The sequence below is a fragment of the Eleutherodactylus coqui genome, chromosome 3, assembly GCF_035609145.1.
Source record: "Eleutherodactylus coqui strain aEleCoq1 chromosome 3, aEleCoq1.hap1, whole genome shotgun sequence".
Lineage (NCBI taxonomy): Eukaryota > Metazoa > Chordata > Amphibia > Anura > Eleutherodactylidae > Eleutherodactylus > Eleutherodactylus coqui.
This window is the reverse complement of record NC_089839.1, coordinates 137,629,941-137,648,995: the sequence shown is the minus strand read 5'-3', so window position 1 is coordinate 137,648,995 and position 19,055 is coordinate 137,629,941. Positions and strand designations below refer to the sequence as shown.

The following is a 19,055-nucleotide window of genomic DNA, read 5'->3' as shown; positions in this document are numbered from 1 at the left end:
TGCTTATCAGCGCTCAGAGCTGTAATGCAGGGAGAGAGAAGCAGCACAGGTCTCTGTGGCTTGTAGCGGGCTGAAGGGGTGAAGTTACCTTGCGATGCTGCTCTCAGCGGAGGAAGTCCCTCGGCGTTCCGACTTCTTTCTCATTCTCTCTAGATGAGAGCGGACCCCCCCATCCCAGTGGTATCTGTAGGCTACTTTAAAGGAGTAGGGGTGTCTGGTTCAGAAGCTCACTAAATGAGCTTCCTCACAGCGCCATGTTCAGGTCACGCCCCATTAGTTGCACCTGTCATCAATACCCATTGTCTGTAAAGAGCGTACAACACATTAAGAAGATCTGATTGCTGAAAGGTGTCATTCAGGAGAAGGGAACCAAAAAATATCCAAGTCATTACATGTATCAGTGAAGATGCTCTTCAAGAAGTGGACATTACCAAGAACTGGATATTCCTAAAACACTGATGAAAAAAACTGAAGAAAATTGGTCCAGGAGGCTTCCAAGAGGCCGACAGCAACATTAAAGGGGCTGCAGGAATTTCTGGCAAGTCCTGGATGTGTGGTGCATGTGACAACCATCTCCCATATTCTTCATATGTCTGCTCTGTGGGTTGGGAATTGGGGCAAGACAAAAGCCTTTACTAACAAAGACAAACATTCAAGCCTGACTATATTTTGCCCAAACCTCCAAGTTTGCCGAAGAATGTGGGAGAACGTATTATGGTGTAGCGATTTCAGGCACTGGGTTGGAGCCTCAGGTGTAATAGCCGTAAGTCTAGAGATTAGTTAAGGAGGAGTCCGAAGTCAGCAACAGAAGGTCATGGTTTACAGTACAGATGGATGCGGCAGGTAACATAGTCAGGAGGGAAGCCAGAAGTCAGTATCAGGAGATCTTGCAGAAACGGCAGAGGAACAGGCAAGTGGAGCTTGACTAACGGTGCCGTAGAGCAGAATAGTCACGCACTGAGGGAGTGGCAGGGCCAGGCTTTTATAGGAAGTACAATCAAGAAAGGGCAAGGTCAGGACCAGGAGGCAGGAACTAAGTAACTGGGATCAAGAAACATGGCTGAGAGTCATGCAGGGGAACTGTCCACAGGCTGGATAGCTCAGTAGTGAGTGCTACTTGACTGCAGCACGGAAAGTCCCAGGTTCAATTCCTAACACATGGTCTGGTGAGACAAAGTTTGAACTTTTTGGGCATAATTCCAAAAGCTGTGTTTGGTGCAAAGCCATCGCTGCACATCACCAAAAGAACCCCATACCCAAAGTAAAGATGGTGGAGGTAGCATTATTCATTGGGGCTGTTTTTATGTTGCTGGAACTGGGACTTTAGTCAAGGGGGAGGGAATTATGAACCGTTCCAAATATCAGTCTATTTTAATCTCTACAAAAAAGCTGAAGATGAACTTCAACTTTTGACATGACACAACAACAACCCAAAGCAGACCTCCAAATCGCCAAGAAAATGACTTCTCTCAAAGATTAAAGTTTTGGAATGGCCGAGCTAGACTTCAGACCTGAAACCCATTGAAGATCTGTGGGTTGACCTAAAGAGGGTGCTACACACGAAATACCCTTGCAATCTGACAGATTTGGCGCTTTTGCAAGGAAGAGTGGGCAAAGATTGCCAAGTCAAGATGCTGATAGACACCTACCCAAAAAGACTGACTGCTGTCAAAGTCAAACAGAATGTCAACAAAGTTTTAATATGTGCATATTTATGCAACCACATTATTTGTGCAGTGCAAATACATTCATCTGAAGCCGGCCTTACTTTTCCACCCTAAAAGATTTCAGTTGCACAGATAACTGGTCACAGATGGAAATAAATCGGAAATTATTCATCTTTGTCAGATTTTTTTCGAGTGCGTAGACTTTTTATAGCCACTGTCTTTTACATTGCATTTTATTGTCTTAATTAAATGTAATAAGGGGATATCAACAGTTTATATAGCTCGATGTAATGGCTCATTGTCAGACTCTCTTGCATGGATCACTGGGAAAAATATTTCGGTTTCTCTGTTAGTGAAAAGGAATGGAATTAAACATTTTTGTTAGCAAAATAGAGTTAAAGGGGTTGTCCCGCGAAAGAAAGTTGGGGTATACACTTCTGTATGGCCATATTAATGCACTTTGTAATGTACATTGTGCATTAATTATGAGCCATACAGAAGTTATTCACTTACCTGCTCCGTTGCTAGCGTCCTCGTCTCCATGGTGCCGTCTAATTTTCAGCGTCTAATCGCACGATTAGACGCGCTTGCGCAGTCCGGTCTTCTCCGTGTTGAATGGGGCTGCTCGTGCTGGAGAGCTGCTCCTCGTAGCTCCGCCCCATCACGTGTGCCGATTCCAGCCAATCAGGAGGCTGGAATCGGCAATGGACCGCACAGAAGACCTGCGGTCCACCGAGGGTGAAGATCCCGGCGGCCATCTTCGCAAGGTAAGTAAGAAGTCACCGGAGCGCGGGGATTCGGGTAAGTACTATCCGTTTTTTTTTTTTTTCAACACATGCATCGGGTTTGTCTCGCGCCGAACGGGGGGGCTATTGAAAAAAAAAAAAACGTTTCGACGCGGGACAACCCCTTTAAGGTTCCATCAGTAAACAAATTTAAATCCTGTGTAAAGCATAATTGCAGATTAGACGGCACATTGGCAAGTATACAATGGGAGTTGCGTAAAATATGTGCCCGTGTACTGTCAGATGAAAGTTGTGCCCTAGAGACTGTGGCACAACTTCCTCTTGACCGTGTGAATGCGGCCTTAAAGGGAATCTGACAGGTCTGTAATACTGCTATGGACAGCACTGTGTATTGAAAGACTCACTGATTTCAGCAGTCTGTCACTGTGTGTGGTTCAGTGAAGCAGTTCTTAAAAATTTGTGGAACTGTGCAGCAAGCGGCCGACCCATATAAGTCAGATGATATTCATGATATCCAGCCGCTGAATGACAGGACTCTCATTATACGTAACAATATGGGGAGAAGTATCAATCAACAACTACGGAGTGGGTGGAGGAGGGGGGTTGAAAATGCATATCATTAGACTCCTTAGGCCTCCTGTACACTGGCGAGAGCAATATTGGGACGTGAGTCACATCCCCATATCGCTCTCGCTATCCTTCTGAAGCCCTGGATACGAGGCGTTTTCACAGGGAAACTGACTTGCATCCCAGCAGGGCTGAAGGCATTTCCTGCTGTTCCTGTCACAGCTGCAGCAGGGGATCGTGATGTTCTCCCATTGTTTTCAATGGGGCTGGCGGCAGCTTGAAATATAAGCCCTACCCCAAAAATAATTTCTAGCTGCATACAAAATAATGTATCACTTTAGAAGCACCGTCATCTCCGGCGCGTTTTCTTGCGGGTCCCCAGCACTCTTCTACAGCATCTCTTCTGGCTGGGGATTGAAAAATCCCTGCCTCCTGAAAGCACTTCCTCTAATTGGTCATGGCGCTCAGCCAATCAGAGGCAGCGCTTTCAGGAGATGGGGATTTTTCAATCCCCAGCCAGAAGAAATGCTACAGAAGAGGATGCGAGGCTGTTTTCACATGAAAACACCTTGCATCCAGGGGGGTCCCATAGATTGCAACAGCAATATTGCTCTCGCCAGTGAGCAGGAAGCCTTACACCAGTTTCTAGCATGAAAAGGTCACAGATTTCTTTGTGCAAAGGTGTATTTCAGCAAACATTTGCGACTTTTCCACTTTCTGCACTGGCCCCACATCTTTTTCAAAAAGTAGGTGGTGCTTGATGGTAGTGGAGGTGGCCACCTCAGACCAACAGTTTTATGTATAATTTACACCAGAAACTGGCGTATGTTTCTGTCTAGGCGCACAGAGCTGCTGTGAATGTGCTCTATACCTGAAGATGCGTGTGCAACGTATGCAATGTATTTAACGCACTGTACACCCAGGGAAATTGTACTAAACCCGGAGTAGCAATTGCTGGGTTTAGTAGATTTCCCTCTATGTATTGTCAACCAAGTCTGATTTTAACCAAATGAATGTAAAATTAAAGTGTACCTACAGTACTGTAAAATTCAAGGTGACTTTTCAGAATAAGCTGTCATATATATGTACATAAAACATAGCACTATTTTGGCATTACAGTATATGACTTCTATGATTGATTTTCACCAGCTTTCCCCTCTGCAGGATCTATTTCTTTTTCTTAGTTTTCTCTGAGCATGTCTGTATATACTTTTATATAGCAGTGCTGAACAATGTAGAGTCTGGAATTGGGATGAAATAAAACACTCAGTAGAAGCTACAGTAATTTCTCCATGTTTCTCTGCCTCCTCTTGTTCTTTTCCATACACTTCTATGGGCAGCATGAAACATGAAACAGCACTTAGCAAAGACCCACCTTCATATTTCTGTAAGCTGTCTAATGCTAAAGGCAGATTTCACGTGACATCCGGGCAGGAGACTCTATATCGCTGCTGCTTTGTTATTTTTGGCTCTGGGCTTATGGGGGTAGAAAGACTAGAAGGTTCTGACGTACTATATGCATCATAGGTAGTCAACATAGCTAGCTTCACCTCGGCCTAGATAGCTAGTCACAGTACACAGTACAGCAGAGGCATGTCTATTATAGACAACCCTTAGTTATATCCAGTCTATTTCCAATGTCCATTTTTGGTAATCAGTTCTGTCTCTGAACCCAGTCATGGTTCCTGATGAGTCCCATATAACGAAATGCGTTGAACTAAATAAACAGAACATCTATAGAACAGAACGTTACATGACAAAGAGTTGCATATGACAGGAGTATATATCTCCACTTGAACGTTACTACTCCATATATGCGGTGGCGGACAGACCTCTGTTGTAGCACCACATATGGAGGAATATCACGGACGTCTAGTAGTCTAGCTGTATTGCAGGCTACGAGAACTGACACATAATTACGTGTTTAACCATTAATCCAAACATAAGACCTTGGCAGAGGCCAGGTCTTCTCTGTGTTTTGGACAATTCTTTATCTTGGCCATTGAGTCATAGATTGTTTTTGTGTTTTTTGTCTTTTCATGTTGGTCCTAATAGGACTTTTTATAAATAACATTAATAAAGGTTATGTTTTAAGGGTCCCACTCAGTAAAAACACATAAATTTATAACTGGGTGTTACCATTCCCCTTGTCAGTTGGGTGACACTGTCTGATACTGTCGGCACTAATTAAACAGTGTTAGAGTTTGGGGCCATTTACATAGTCATGTGTGAGTTGTACCTGAAATTCTTGGGTGCAACTCGCATTGGACAGAGCATGGACAACACATTGCATGTCTGATTTTTGGTCCATGATATGGACCAGAATAGAATACTGTGATTTATTTTTTTTTTTAATTTGTTTGTTTGTTTTTCTCCTAACATCAATTTAGGGACCATAAAACTTTCACATCCCTTCTCTTTGGACTAATTAAGTATTTACTCCTCTGGTTTTGTTTTAAGTGCAAATTAATCACACCATGTCTGTTTTTTTTTGTGATATGTATGTGTGTATATTATATGCCACTTTGGATCTATTCCATTAAGCCTGAAGAAGAACTCTAAGGCTAGTTTCACACGAGCGATCGCGATTTCTCGCTCATGTCATTGGGGGACACAGCAAAGACTGTGGGATACAGCTACTGTAACTAGGAGGCGACACTAAGCAAAAAAAAGTATAAGCCCCTCCCGCCGGCTATATTCCTCCTGCCGACACCCAGCTGATCAGTTTTTACCCAACTGAGGAGGCAAACAGAAGTAGAGCAATCCTTCTGTTAGCCCAACCGAGGAGGCGAACAGAAGTAGAGCAATCTTTCTGTTGTCTGCCTGGCCCCCTCAGAAGAAAAAGGAGGCTGTCCCGCCAGCCATAGAGACCCCCGTTTTGTTGGTCCACATCCCCTCCCTGCGCAGGGCAGGCGATGATAGGGTGAGCCCTCTGCTGGAAGTGATGGCCAGCTGTGGGACCCTCCCCAGGAGCATCAGGATTAGAGATGAGCGAGTATACTCACTAAGGCTAACTACTCGAGCGAGTAGTGCCTTAGCCGAGTATCCTCCTGCTCGTCTGTAAAGATTCGGCTGCGGGTGACAGGTGAGTTGCGACGGTGAGAAGGGAGGAGCAGGGGAGAGAGGGAGAGAGAGATCTCGGGAGGATACTCGGCTAAGGCACTACTCGCTCGAGTAGTTAGCCTTAGCGAGTATACTCGCTCATCTCTAATCAGGATGGTAAGTATTACCCTCCCTCTCTCTCTCTCCCCTCTCTCAAAAGTTTAAGGAGAGGGGTTTTTTTTCCTCTCTCCCTCTCCAAGTCACCTTTGTCACCTTCCTTTTCTCGCTGCTCGGTGACAGGGTCCCAGCCGTCCTCGGAGAAGGATGACGAATCTTTGAAAATGTTATAGGAGTCCTCCTCGGATTCAGATTTGGAGCCGCAGCAGGTTTCCAAGCTTTCAGCTATGGTTGAAAGCCTGATATTTGCAGTGCATGATACTTTTCAGCTATCTGAACAAGTGCCTGCCTCGCTGTCAGTGTCTTTTTCTTTCCATAGGCGAGGGCAACCTCCAAAGACGTTTCCTCCGCATGAGGATTTTGACACGGTGGTAGCCAGGGAATAGAATTCCCCGGAGAGGCGTTTTGCCAGATCAAGGACTCTGGAGGTAATGTATCCTTTTTTCAAATAATTTGATGGTGAAGTGGTCTGTGTCGCCAATGGTTGATCCGCCGGTATCTTGTTTAAATCCTGGCAGGCGGATGCCTCTTCCAAGGGGTCTTTGACTAGTTTGCCTTTTGCGGGTCTAGTCTTTTCGGCGCCAGATTGGACAAATTGATTTCCGAGACCACGGGGGGGAAGAGCTCCCATCTTCCTCAGAACCAACCAAGACAGTCAGCGGCTCCGAGACGGCGGTGATGTTTTATTTTTTGTCCCTTTTGTAAAATGAGTCCGGTTAGGCAGGAAGCCAGGAAGGGTCCCCAAGAACAGTCATAGATGGGGAGGTAATCTTGTAGGCCCAAGTCATCATGGCGGCCAGGCCCCCACTCTGTTAGAACCCTGCACACTAAGTCCTCTGCATGAGGCGCAGCCCAAACCCCTTTTGGACAGGGTGGGGGGGGGGGGTGACTCTCTCGGTTCAGCGAGGTATGGCTGACCCAGATCTCCTGTGTCTGGGTGCAGGAGGTTGTGTCAGACAGTTACTCCATTGAGTTTATAGCTCGTCCCGCTGATCGCTTCTTCAGGTCCAGGACTCCGGGCTGTCCAGAGAAAGCCGGGGCTTTTTGCCAGGTAATCCAGAACTTGTTCTTTCAAGTCATTGTGCAGGTTCCTCCCCCGCAGTGTTTCAAGAGGTTTTATCCCAACCTCTTTGTAGTGCCCAAAAAGAACGGGTCGGTCAGGCCTGTCCTGGATCTGAAGAAGCTGAACCAGTTTGTGAGGGTGTGACATTTCCGTATGGAGTCTCTGCGCTTCGTCATTGCGTCTATTGAAACGGGGGAGTTTCTCTCATCCATAGACATCAAGGATGCGTATCTGCGTGTCCCCATTCACCCAGCACATCCGCAGTATCTGCGTTTTGCGGTCCTGGAGGACCACTTTCAATTTGCAGCTCTTCCTTTTGGACTGGCGACTGCTCCCAGGGTCTTTACAAAGATTCTGTTGGTGGTTATGGCAGTCCTTCACTCCAGACGGATCGTGGCCATACCGTACTTAGACGACATTATGATCAAGGCCCCCTCTTGCCAGGACAACCTAGAAAGCTTGGAGATTACGATGGACACCCTATCCAGATTCGGGTGGGTCATCAACCGCCAGAAATCCTCGCTCATATGATCCCAGTGCATGGAGTTTCTTGGGATGATGTTCGACACCCGCCTGCGCCGGGTGTGTCTTCCCTGGCAGAAGCGCCGGTATCTGCCGGCACAGGTGAGCGCCTTTCAGTCTTGGCGTTTCGGTGACGATCCAGCAAGGAATGCAATTTTATGCCTGCCCCCTGCAATAGTCTATTCTGTCATGATGGGACAAGTCAGTGGCCTCTCTCGATCGCAGGATCATGATCCCGCCGAGGATGTAGCGTTTTGTCCATTGGTGGTTGGACTCCCCAAGAATACAGCGGGGCAGATCTACATTAGCTGGTACTCACAATGGATGCCAGTCTTACTGGATGGGGAGGCACGCTAGGGAGCTGGGTGGCACAGGGGACCTGGTCCAACCAAAAGTCGTGCCTTCCGATCAATGTGTTGGAGGTGCGGGCGGTTCTCAAGACACTGCAGTTTTTTGCACCTCAACTGTCGGGTTGTTCAGTAAAGATCCAGTCAGACAACGCAACCGCTGTCGCCTATATAAATCATGGGCAGAGTATCATCTCCAGGCGTTGTCTGCCTTCTTCATTCCAAGAGTTAAGAACTGGATATCCGATTTCCACAGCAGGGAATCAGTGGATCCGGGGGAATGGGGACTACATCCCGAGATTTTTCAGGCGGTTTGCCAGAAGTGGGGTCAGCCGGACATAGATCTGATGGCGTCCTGTCTCAATCGCAAGCATCATGTCTTCATGGCCAGATTGAGGGACCCGTGGGCCCGGACAGTGAATGCTTTGACAGCCCTGTAGTCAGGAGTGTCATTCCCTTACGCGTTTCTCCTGATTTCCCTCATTCCTCGCTTGCTCCGTAGAATAGGGAGAGAGGGTCTGACGGTGATCCTTAAAGCTTCGGATTGGCCACGGAAGGCGGGGTACGCAGAGCTCGTCGGCCTACTAGCCGACGTACCATGGCGACTTCCTTTACGAGAGGATCTTCTCTCACAGGGTCCCCTTTACCACCCAAGTTAGTCCACGCTACATTTGACGGCATGGCTGTTGAGGCCGCGGTCCTGAAGGCTCATGGTTTCTCAAACTCAGTGGTCCAGACAATGATTAAGGCAAGGAAACTTTCTTCATCGAGGGTGTACCGTCACGTATGGAGAATATTTTTCCTGTGGTGTGAAAAGGGGGGTTTTCATCCCATGTGTTTTTCTGTGTCCCGTCTTCTGTCCTTTCTCCAGGATGAGCTCGAAATCGGACTAGCTCCCTCAAGGGCCAGTTTTTTTCCCTGTCCATTCTTTTTCAGTGGCCTTAGCATGTAGATCAGCGGTGCGCACGTTTATGCAGGGGGTCGCGCATTCCACGCCGGGAATGCGCAGGGATTTAAATTTGGTCCTGGACGCCCTTCAGGCTCATCCGTTGGAACATTTGGAGGAGGTGCCGTGCAGGATGCTGTCCTAGAAAGTTGCCTTCCTGGTTGCCGTTACTTTGATTCGGAGGGTGTCCTAGCTGCACTCTCAGCCAAGCCTCCCTTCACTGTTTTCTACCTGGATAAGGTGGTCTTGTGTCCAGTGCCCTCTTTCCTTCCCAAGGTGGTGATGGCTTTTCATATTAATGAGGACATTGTTCTGCCCTCTTTCTGCCCGGCAGTGGTCCACCCGAGGGAGCAGGCGTTGCATACTTTAGATCTGGTTTACACATTAAGGATCTCTCTAGACCTAACAGCATCATTTAGGTGTTCTGATTCTTTGTTTGTGGTTCTGGAGGATCTGAGGCGGGGCCTTGCGGCCCCCAAGGTGACCATCTCTCGCTGGGTCCGTTCGGCAGTATTGGAGGCATACCGAGTAAAGGGTAGGCCTCCTCCATTGAGGGTAACAGCCCACTCCACCAGGGCAGTGGGGGCCTCGTTGGCAGTTCACAACGGTGCTTCTGCCTCACAGGTATGTAGGGGAGCTACCTGGTCGTCGCTGCATACATTCGCTAAGTTCCATTGAGTACATACGTTCGCATCGGCTGACGCCTCGCTGGGTTGGAAGGTGTTACTGACAGCTGTAATCTGACCGCATGCATATTTCATTTGTGATATTTTCCCACCCTTGAGGACTGCTTTAGAACGTCCCATGGTCTTTGCTGTGTCCCACAATGACACGAGCAAGAAAAGAGGATTTTTTACTCACCGTAAAATCCCTTTTTCGTCTTCTCATTGGGGTACACAGCACCCACCCATCTTTTTTGTCGTTTTCAATAACACCACTTTCCGGTCCTGACTGGGATCTCTGCTCCGTAAGTCTCACATGATGCTGTATTTTAGTTGCAACTGTACCTTTTGGTGTCTTATCGTTACTTTTTTGAACTTCGCTCCCGCATGGTTGTTTTTCTGCTGCTAGTACACAAACTGATTAGCTTGGTGTCGGCAGGAGGGATATAGCCAGCGGGAGGGGCTAACACATTTTTTGCTTAGTGTCGCCTCCTAGTGGCAGTAGCTATATTGCACGGTTTTTGCTGTGTCCCCCAATGATGAAACGAGAAAGGGATTTTACGGCGAGTAAAAAAATCCTCTTTTTACCGTGAGAAAACCACAGCAAAATCGCATCTTTGTTCACTGCGATTTTTGAAAGTGAGAGATGTTTTTTTTTTTTTTAGAGAATAATATCGTATCGCTGCCACCCGTGATAAAATTGTGCGGGTTTTTTTTTTTTGCAAAAGTCAATGGGACTTTAATGTTAAAATCGCATCACAACACATGTTTGTTGCATTGCGATAAAACGCAGGCTCCTTAGGGCATGGGAAAGATAGAGCATAAGCGATTTTTTTTTTTTTTTTTTTTTTTTTTAAATCTCTCAACATTGCATCAGGGAAAACATTGCTGATAGGAAGGAAACCATAGTATATCATTGGTTTCTTAATTTGCTCTTTTTTACTGGCTAAAAAATTTGCTTTTTTATTGCCCAATTTTCTCGCCTGTGTGAAACCACCCTAAGTAGGTTTGAAAGCTTGCTTTAACATTGTGTCTTTTTTTATTAGCCATTAAAAGCTCTCATATCTACCAGATTATTTGGTTTCTCTTGCTCAGAACAATCACGTTTTTTTTTGCATGCGGACCAATGGTCCACGTGAAAAAAACCCTAAATATTCTAAATAGTCTGCTTGGCACTAATGCGTGTGTGCTGTCCATGAACTACATGGACTGAAAATACACCAGGGTGAATGGGCCATTAGGAGGGACACACCCCATGGAGACTAGGAATTAAAAAATGTACCTGTGATTTCAAGCTACTCTTTTTAGAATAAAAACCTAGGCAAATTTATTTCTTGACTTCCAAGTATTCTACGTACTGATGTTATTCCTCAGAGTCTTTACTTACCGCTCATTTCGTAGATGATTTGATTATTTTATTCTGGATATTTTGATTTAAAAGGACTTTGTCAACTTTTATGAACCCGAAAACCAAAAGTTATAGGCTCCTAGGAGCTGGAGCTCTGAGTCCGGGGATGTTATAGTCACCTGCCTCTCCAGTTACTTCTTTGTCCTCCCGCAAAGCCGCCACTCGTATGCAGAGGATTAATTATGCACACGCGGGATGTTTCATTATGAGTACGCACATAAATTGTCCACTGGAATAAAGTAAAGTGGCAGTTGTCAGTGCCGCCAGTGGACATCCATCATAGGACAGGAGAATTCTTGTGCAGAACGGAGGGGGGAGTGGAGGAGCCTAATGCTATACCGTTCTAAACAGTGTAGCCTTAGGCGCTGCCCATTGCCATGCTGCACATAAACTCTCCTGTCAGTGTTATGTTATGCACCGACACCCCCCACCTGCTGCCCTTACCTATTCTTCCTCCAGTTTACACATGAATTCTACCGGTTTCCACAGGCTGCACCGACAGCAGACATTTCATGCCATTCTCTGATAACCCTTCTAGGTAGTAGAACCCTTAATAAGTATAGCACAGAACTTAAAGGGCTTGTTCCATGTGCTATGCTTTTTCCGTAACTCCCATTCACTTCAAGGAGAGTTCCAAAAACCGTGTTAGGCTGCCTCTAGAGCTGTTTCCGTAACACCCAGTGAGGTGGTCTGGAAACAGCTGCGGGTTTCTCATCTCAGCCATGAGACGATGAGATGGAAATACCCCTTTAAGATATATAAGCATCTTTAAACTGCATTTATGGAGTAGACTATATGCTCTTATTTACAGAATGGATATGCGCCACTAGAGTTTTTCATTGAAGGTCAGAGGAGCAGAACAGGCAAGACAATACAACCCAGACTTGGTACGTATAGCTGACCATAGAATGGTTATACCAAAAAGGTTCTCCTTTTATAAAAACAGAATGCTAAATGTACTCAAGATATCATGTAGAGTATTTAACATTTGGAGGCTGCGTTATTAATGTGATATATAACTGATCAGTATGACTACATGACATCCATTTAGGTGGGTCTATGGATGAGCACATGAAAACAAGCATACCCCATTTAACCCCTTAAAGTGTATTCTCAGTTTAGACATTTATGACATTTCAAAAGAAAATCTCATAAATATGTGATAGATGTGTGTCTGTAACTACTTAAAGGGAGCCTGTCTTGTACTTATGCAGTCCTCACTGTGGGCAGCATAAAGTTGTGACAGAGGCGCTGATTTTAGCAGTGTGTCACTTAGGACTCCTGTCCAGGGCCGTGACAGAATATCGCTAGCGATATTCCGCCATGGGGGAGCAGGGGGGAGAGCTGTCAGGTCTCCACGCTGAGCCTATCTGACAGATAGGCTCACCGCAGATAATCGCGGCCTGCTGCGAATTTGAATCCCACGAGCGTAGAATTGCTATGATTCTCCGCTCGTGGACAGCGGGGCTGCGCTTTCCATAGCAACGCTATGGAAAGCGGTCACTTCGTTACCCACGGCTGGATTATCGCCGCAGATAATGCAATGAACTATCGCCTGTGGGCAGGAGCCCTTAGAATCAGGCTGCCGTGATGCGCTACCTTCTCTGGCTGCCTGACTCTGTTCCCCTATGCATCCCCTGTACCAGTGATGGCTTCCCTGTTGAGTCGTTATGTATAACTAATAGAGATGAGCGAACATACTCGGTAAGGGCGATTTCGCAATCGAGCACCGCGATTTTCGAGTACTTCACTACTCGGGTGAAAAGTACTCGGGTGTGCCGGGGGGCAGGGGGGGCGCGGCGGAGCGGGGGGTAGCAGCGGGGAACAGGGGGGAGCCCTCTCTCTCTCCCTCTCCCCCCCCCCCCCCCACTGCCCTCTGCAACCCCCCGGCGCACCCGAGTACTTTTCACCCGAGTAGTGAAGTACTCGAAAATCGCGGTGCTCGATTGCAAAATCGCCCTTACTGAGTACGTTCGCTCATCTCTAATAACTAAGCATACACTTACAGCTTTGGTTATTCTTTAACCCAGCCAAACAAGGTTTTGTCCTCGAAACAATTTTTTTGCTGGCTTTTAATTTTGTCCAATATAAAAAATTCTCTTCTACCTATTTGGTTTGTAATCCGCTTTTTTGGAGGTTTGCACCACAATCCAGTAGTTCTATCTACATCTCTGTCAGTTTCATACCCTGTCCATACCAACACAACTCTGGTTGGCAGCACCTACACAAATCTCTGGATCTAAATCCTCATTGAGACCCTGCTTGGACATCAATGAGGGCATCTAGTCTACACACACCATCACTGGGTCGCTCCACCTTCTTTTTCACTCCAGCATAAAGTACATGACAGGTTCCCTTTAACTCCAATAGACGTGAATAGGAAGAGATGCACACAAGCATAGACCCCTTTTCATTCTCCATATGGATGCAGCTGCCAGACAGGACAGTAGACCACGATTCTGGAAATAGCAGTTGGTCCAACCTCTGAGACCCACACCTATCAGAAATTTATGGCATAAACTGCAAATCCTAAGATGACAATAAGTCAATGACTTTTTTTTCCTTTGTAACTTCATCACCAAATTCCAAAAGCCACAATTTAATTTTTTTCTGCCAACATAACCATGTGAGGGTTACCCTTTAGTGTTTATTGGCTTCACTTAGGCTGCGCTCACATGTGGCTTATTTCCAGTGGAATGTGGCAGAGCAGCCACGGAATGCCTGCCTTGTTTTATCTTGATTCCCTGTGTGAAATTTACCCCCTTATTGAGAGGGGGTGAATTCCACAGTGGAGATGACAACATAATTGGCATGTTGTGGATTTGACTTCTGCGCCGCACGGGTTTTGTGCGGGTTAATTTCGTAGTTTGTGGATGAGATTTTCAAAATCTTGTCCACTTTACTGCTACTGTAAATGCAGCAGAATTTCCATGCGGAAGGTCCGCACGGAGATTGCACAGCAATTCCACTCCATGTGAACCCAGCCTTAGAGTACCTTCTTTACAATTGAAAAAGCAAAGTAAGTCTGCCATTTGGAGGGGAGGAGCAGGGGGTGATTTTGTTTTTACGTTATAAATGACATGTTAATGTTCTGCAATTCATGACAATTACAGCAATACCATTTTTTTTTTTAAGATAACCATTTTATATTTTTTTTAATTTTGCTAGAGGAGTTATAGTTTTAATTGGTAAAATATTAGAATATATACAACTTACAGAATGTGAATGAATAGGGCAAAGGGCAATAAATGGGGAAAAAAGAGGAGAAGAAGAAGAAAAACCTATTTCTAGCCAGGGTAGAATGTTATCTAAATGGACCTTGAAACAGAATCCAAGGAGTGCAAGAGGATAAAAAAGAGGCATGGGTATCTTGTAGCAATGCGGTGAACTCCTCCATTATCTTAATGTCATCGACTTTATGGACCCGGTCAGAGATAGTGGAGGGGTGGATTTCTAGTGAACTATAAATACGATCTGTCAGCACTGATGGGATGTTTCAGCATTGATTTCCGATATGTTCTCTTGAGGCGGTCAGAGAGATGTAGGAGATGTAAGGTGGAAGAGTGATTTGATTAACTTTGTAAGTCTTATAGACTTTTTTTCCAAAAATCAGGTAGCTTATACGGTCCCAGAAGTTGTGTGACAGAGAACTCTCAGCTGTTCTACAACACCAGCAGAAAGGGGAAGCAGAGGGGCACATCTTGTGTAATTTAGATGGTGCATGATACCACCTGGAGAGTAGTTTGCAAGCAGAACTTGTGGGCAACATCAAGGATCCTGTGTCATCTACATGACGTTAGAGAGTTTAACGGGGCTTTGTCATAAAAAAGAAAAAAAAATTCTACACTCACGTATTCTTTCCCAGGCAGACTCCATAAGGCATCTTCTCCTTCCTAATCTTGTCCATTCCCCTGGGTCACCTCACCTCCCTCCGCCGGCTTGGTATGAAGCCTGCATGCCTCGCATTCTCCTTCCTGCAGGTCAGTAAAGGTCTTGTCCCTGTGACATTGCCTTCACTGGCTAGGAAGGAATGCTGATCTATTGCAGAGACAGCACATGTGCACGATCTTTGCAATAGCTCGGCACTCCGTACATTGCAGGAAGAAGATTGCCTGTGAATGTACATAAGGTCACAGGAAGCAGAAGAATCAGCCAGCTGGAGGTGAGGTGACAACCCCCCTGGAACTGCAGGAGACAGGAGACGATCAGCAGAGAGAAGATGAGGTACGTAGACTGCCTGGGGAGAAAAAGGTAAGTATAGAATTTTTATTTTTTTATGACCGAACCATTTTATGGCTGGATTATTTTCAAAAAGGTGGTCTAATATCCATATCTGGAGAAACAAGCAGTACAAATCCACTACAAATGTGTTTAAATGGGGTCAGGAATCTACTAAAACATGCTAGGACAGATAGGCAAGAAAATGCAAAAGCTGGATGGATCTCCAAAAGTGTAGGGTCTATGATATCCATAATAAAACAACCAGCTGCAGAGAAATGGAGCAGCTCTGCATTCGCCTTTGGTGTTCCACTGTCAAAATGGTCTGTCTTCTAAGTCTAGGGCATACTGTGAGTTCCCCAGGATGAGAAACAGTGCGGGAATGGAGAGATCTGAGTTGTAGGGACTTTTAAATAATTTTTGCATTTCATTTTTCTTAGCAACAAAAAGAGAGAAAAAGTTCAATTCTGTTACTACGTTTTTTTTCTGACAGAGTTAATCATGCAGGATTAACAGTGTGATAGTTTACTAAATTGGACTTTTACAAACTTTTAGTTGTTTCTTTTTCTCTATTTTTTAGATGTGGTGACTGGGAAAAATTTTTTTTTTACTTTTAATATATATTTATTTTTTTATAATAATTAAAAAATAGGCAAATAATCAGACAGCCCTGGGGGCCTTCAGAAGTCCCCAAGCTGCCATCACATCCAGAAGACAACCCCACGGTCTTATCATGTGACATTTAAATCTTGATCAGGACATTTACATGCTGTTGTCAGTACTGTCAGTAATGTACAAACTCCACGGGGAACCTAAATAGTTGTATGTGTCATGAAAGGGTGGAAATCCAAATTTACTCTACAGAAGGGTGGTGAAACTCACTCAACCCCCTACAACAGATATCCAGAATCCATTCGTTCACAATAGAAGTTGTAGGCACTAGTTGGAAAAACCCACATTTATTCTACAAGGTGGGTACAGAGAGAGGCAATGCATTTTGGTTTGCTAGGCTAACACCTTTTTGGGACCAAAGATTGAAGATACAACTAGGAGTATTTATTATTCTAGGAGACAGTAAAACTATAAGGTTCCCCCAGAACATCACACGAGAGGTGGGACAGTGTGCCGCCCTACAGCAAAGGCAGAACCAACGAGCTCACCCTTAGATTTCTAGACATGAGCATGGCCATTGTCAGTGCCCAAATTAAACCTGGATTCATCACTGAAGACAACCCAGTTCCACTCCACAGCGTTCAGTTTTGTTCATGACACCACTGCAAACAGAGGCATCAGTGCGTGTCAAAGGCAGAACACCTAATAAGACCAAATGTCCTTCAGTCAAGTGCCTGGAAAGGGTTCTGACAGACACAGGGGTGTAACAATGGCGCCACCTGTCTCTGGATAGCAGACAATGAAAAAGTTGGTGCTGCTCGTGCTTGTAGGATGTTCAGATGACTCTTTTTCTATTGGTGGTATGTTGAGGGCGTGCTGAGCCCGGTCGCCTTGTGTCCATGCCCTCACAGTCTGGTCAGAACGATCCAGGCAATTTGTTGATGTGACCATATAACTTCCCACATCCCAATAATGGGGTGAAATATCTTCTCTGCGTCGTAGAGGCATCTAGTGGTTAACAAGCTCTTCACAAGTGGAAGAAGAGGTCCCTACACACAAGGAGCCTCTGAGAGCCTTTTATGGGCCAAGGGGGGAACCACTTTTAGGTCATCAGGTGGCAAAATCGTTCATCTAATCACACGACAACTCTATTCATTTACATATCTGCCTGAGATGGAACAGCATGCCAAGTTTTGTAACAAAACGACAACTTCTTCTAGGGGTGGGATTGTTTTTGACAAAGTGTGTACATAAGTTTAGTCCTAAATTTTGGATCTTCATGAGGGGCAGTTGGAGAAAAAGCATCCCACAACTTTCCTTGAGTACGGAAGTGTTCCATATTTGGATATAAACTTCTGTTTGGGCACATGGCAAAACTTAGAAGAGAGATAACATAAGATATTAAAAAAACTGGACAGCCCTCCAGCAAATAGTAGGTGCATAAGATATAAGAACCATCTGCTGGTGTGATGGTTATGCCCACTGCAGGCACACTGTCACACGTATTAGCCAGGAAAGACTTAAAGGATCACAGCTGTAGATGAATTGTTGCTTTACCCAATCCTATTGGCACATCCAGCTTAAGGGTATCACAAAGAACCCGGAGTTCTTGGTGTCATACCACTAAAGAAGACAATAGAGCAGTGCCCAGTGGTATGCTTGAGATATAAAAGAGGAACTGTAGTGCAGTATTAATGGTACTTCTATAAAGGGGTAGTGGGCACTCCTATCTACTCCTTCCAGGTTCGCTTATACAGTGGGATTAATGAGTGCCTGCAATATTCCAATCAGCCATCCACCATCCTGAATAAATAGTCCAAAGAGGGCCCATGTTTACAAAACTATAAAAATCAATGTACTCATCATGGCACTGCACTGCCTTTTGGGCTGTCTGGAACCATGGCATTTGACAGGGGATGTCACCGAGCCAGAAGACGCAGTGATGTTCTGGAAACCTGTCATGTGGGCTTCTATTATAGAATTCACCAGTAGGTTTACAGGGCGTCCTCAGCGACATCCCTGTTGGGCGTTCTATTGGCTGCAGTAGTCACGTGGGTAAACAACCACCTAACCGCTGCAGCCCGAAGTAAACTGAGCAGCAGGGGGCAGTGGGAGATGAGTACTGTGTGTTCTCTTTTTTTATCTGTGTCGTCCCCCCCACCACCACCACTACCAAAGTTTTTATATTGCTCTGAAACCCCTTTAAAACTTAATTGAACAGATAAGGGTATATTAACTAAAAATGTAGAACTTATATTAGTTATTTATTGTTTGATTTTAGGCCTTTTGAATGTTGTAACTGAACCTTTCCTCAGAGGAGAAGTGTATGATACTTATCTGGTTCCTATCAGCATCAGCTATGAAAAAACTTTAGAAGAGTCTTTCCACGTACAAGAGCTCCTGGGAGCACAGAAATCCAAAGAATCCACTTCAGTAAGATAACGTTAGGAGCTCCGTAAGCACTGTGTGTTTGAAAACAGTAATTCTTATGTTTTTTCGACCATTTTTCTTGCAGGGTCTGATTAAAGCCAGAAAACTACTCATAGGCAATTTTGGCAATATTCACGTTTACATTGCACAACCAATATCGCTGCGATCAATGGCCTCTGGAAGGATTAACCGTTCTCAGTATAATCTGGCACAGAGGTAAAGGTTTATACATTTAGCATCTTAGGTGGGATTTGCATATACAGCTAACCGCTTGCAGGTTGTGCGGCTTTTTGACACTGAAGAATAGCTTTTATATTCCAGAAATAGTCTTCAGCGACCACCAGAGGATATTCAGACTTTTATTTCTGACCTGGCTTACAAAGTAGAACTTCACCAAATAGCCAACATGGTGCTCAGCCCTGGAGATCTGATAGCAGGGATTTTGCTCCAGAATCTGCCAAGACTGAACTACAATCTATTAGTTGAGAAGATATATATGCTCAGGAAGTTAACAGAAGACTTTGGAGGATGTATAGATTGGCCAGGTATGTATCCAACCCTGTCTGTGCAATCATCTGTGTTTCTCCACGAAGATCTCTAGGACTGTCCACTGCAGGGCTGTAATGACCCCTTTGACCTGATGTGAAG

At 45.2% G+C, this 19,055-nt stretch overlaps 1 protein-coding gene across 1 annotated transcript in view; it reads left to right on the top strand.

Moving 5' to 3' along the window:
• The window catches only part of LOC136620989 (dihydroxyacetone phosphate acyltransferase-like), a 114,622-nt gene that overhangs the window by 30,178 nt on the left and 65,389 nt on the right, over window positions 1-19,055 (top strand). The window contains exons 6-9 of the mRNA XM_066596142.1: window positions 11,959-12,034; window positions 18,259-18,410; window positions 18,493-18,623; window positions 18,729-18,952. Coding sequence (XP_066452239.1) covers window positions 11,959-12,034; window positions 18,259-18,410; window positions 18,493-18,623; window positions 18,729-18,952 — 583 coding nt within the window. The remainder of the gene's footprint in view (window positions 1-11,958; window positions 12,035-18,258; window positions 18,411-18,492; window positions 18,624-18,728; window positions 18,953-19,055) is intronic.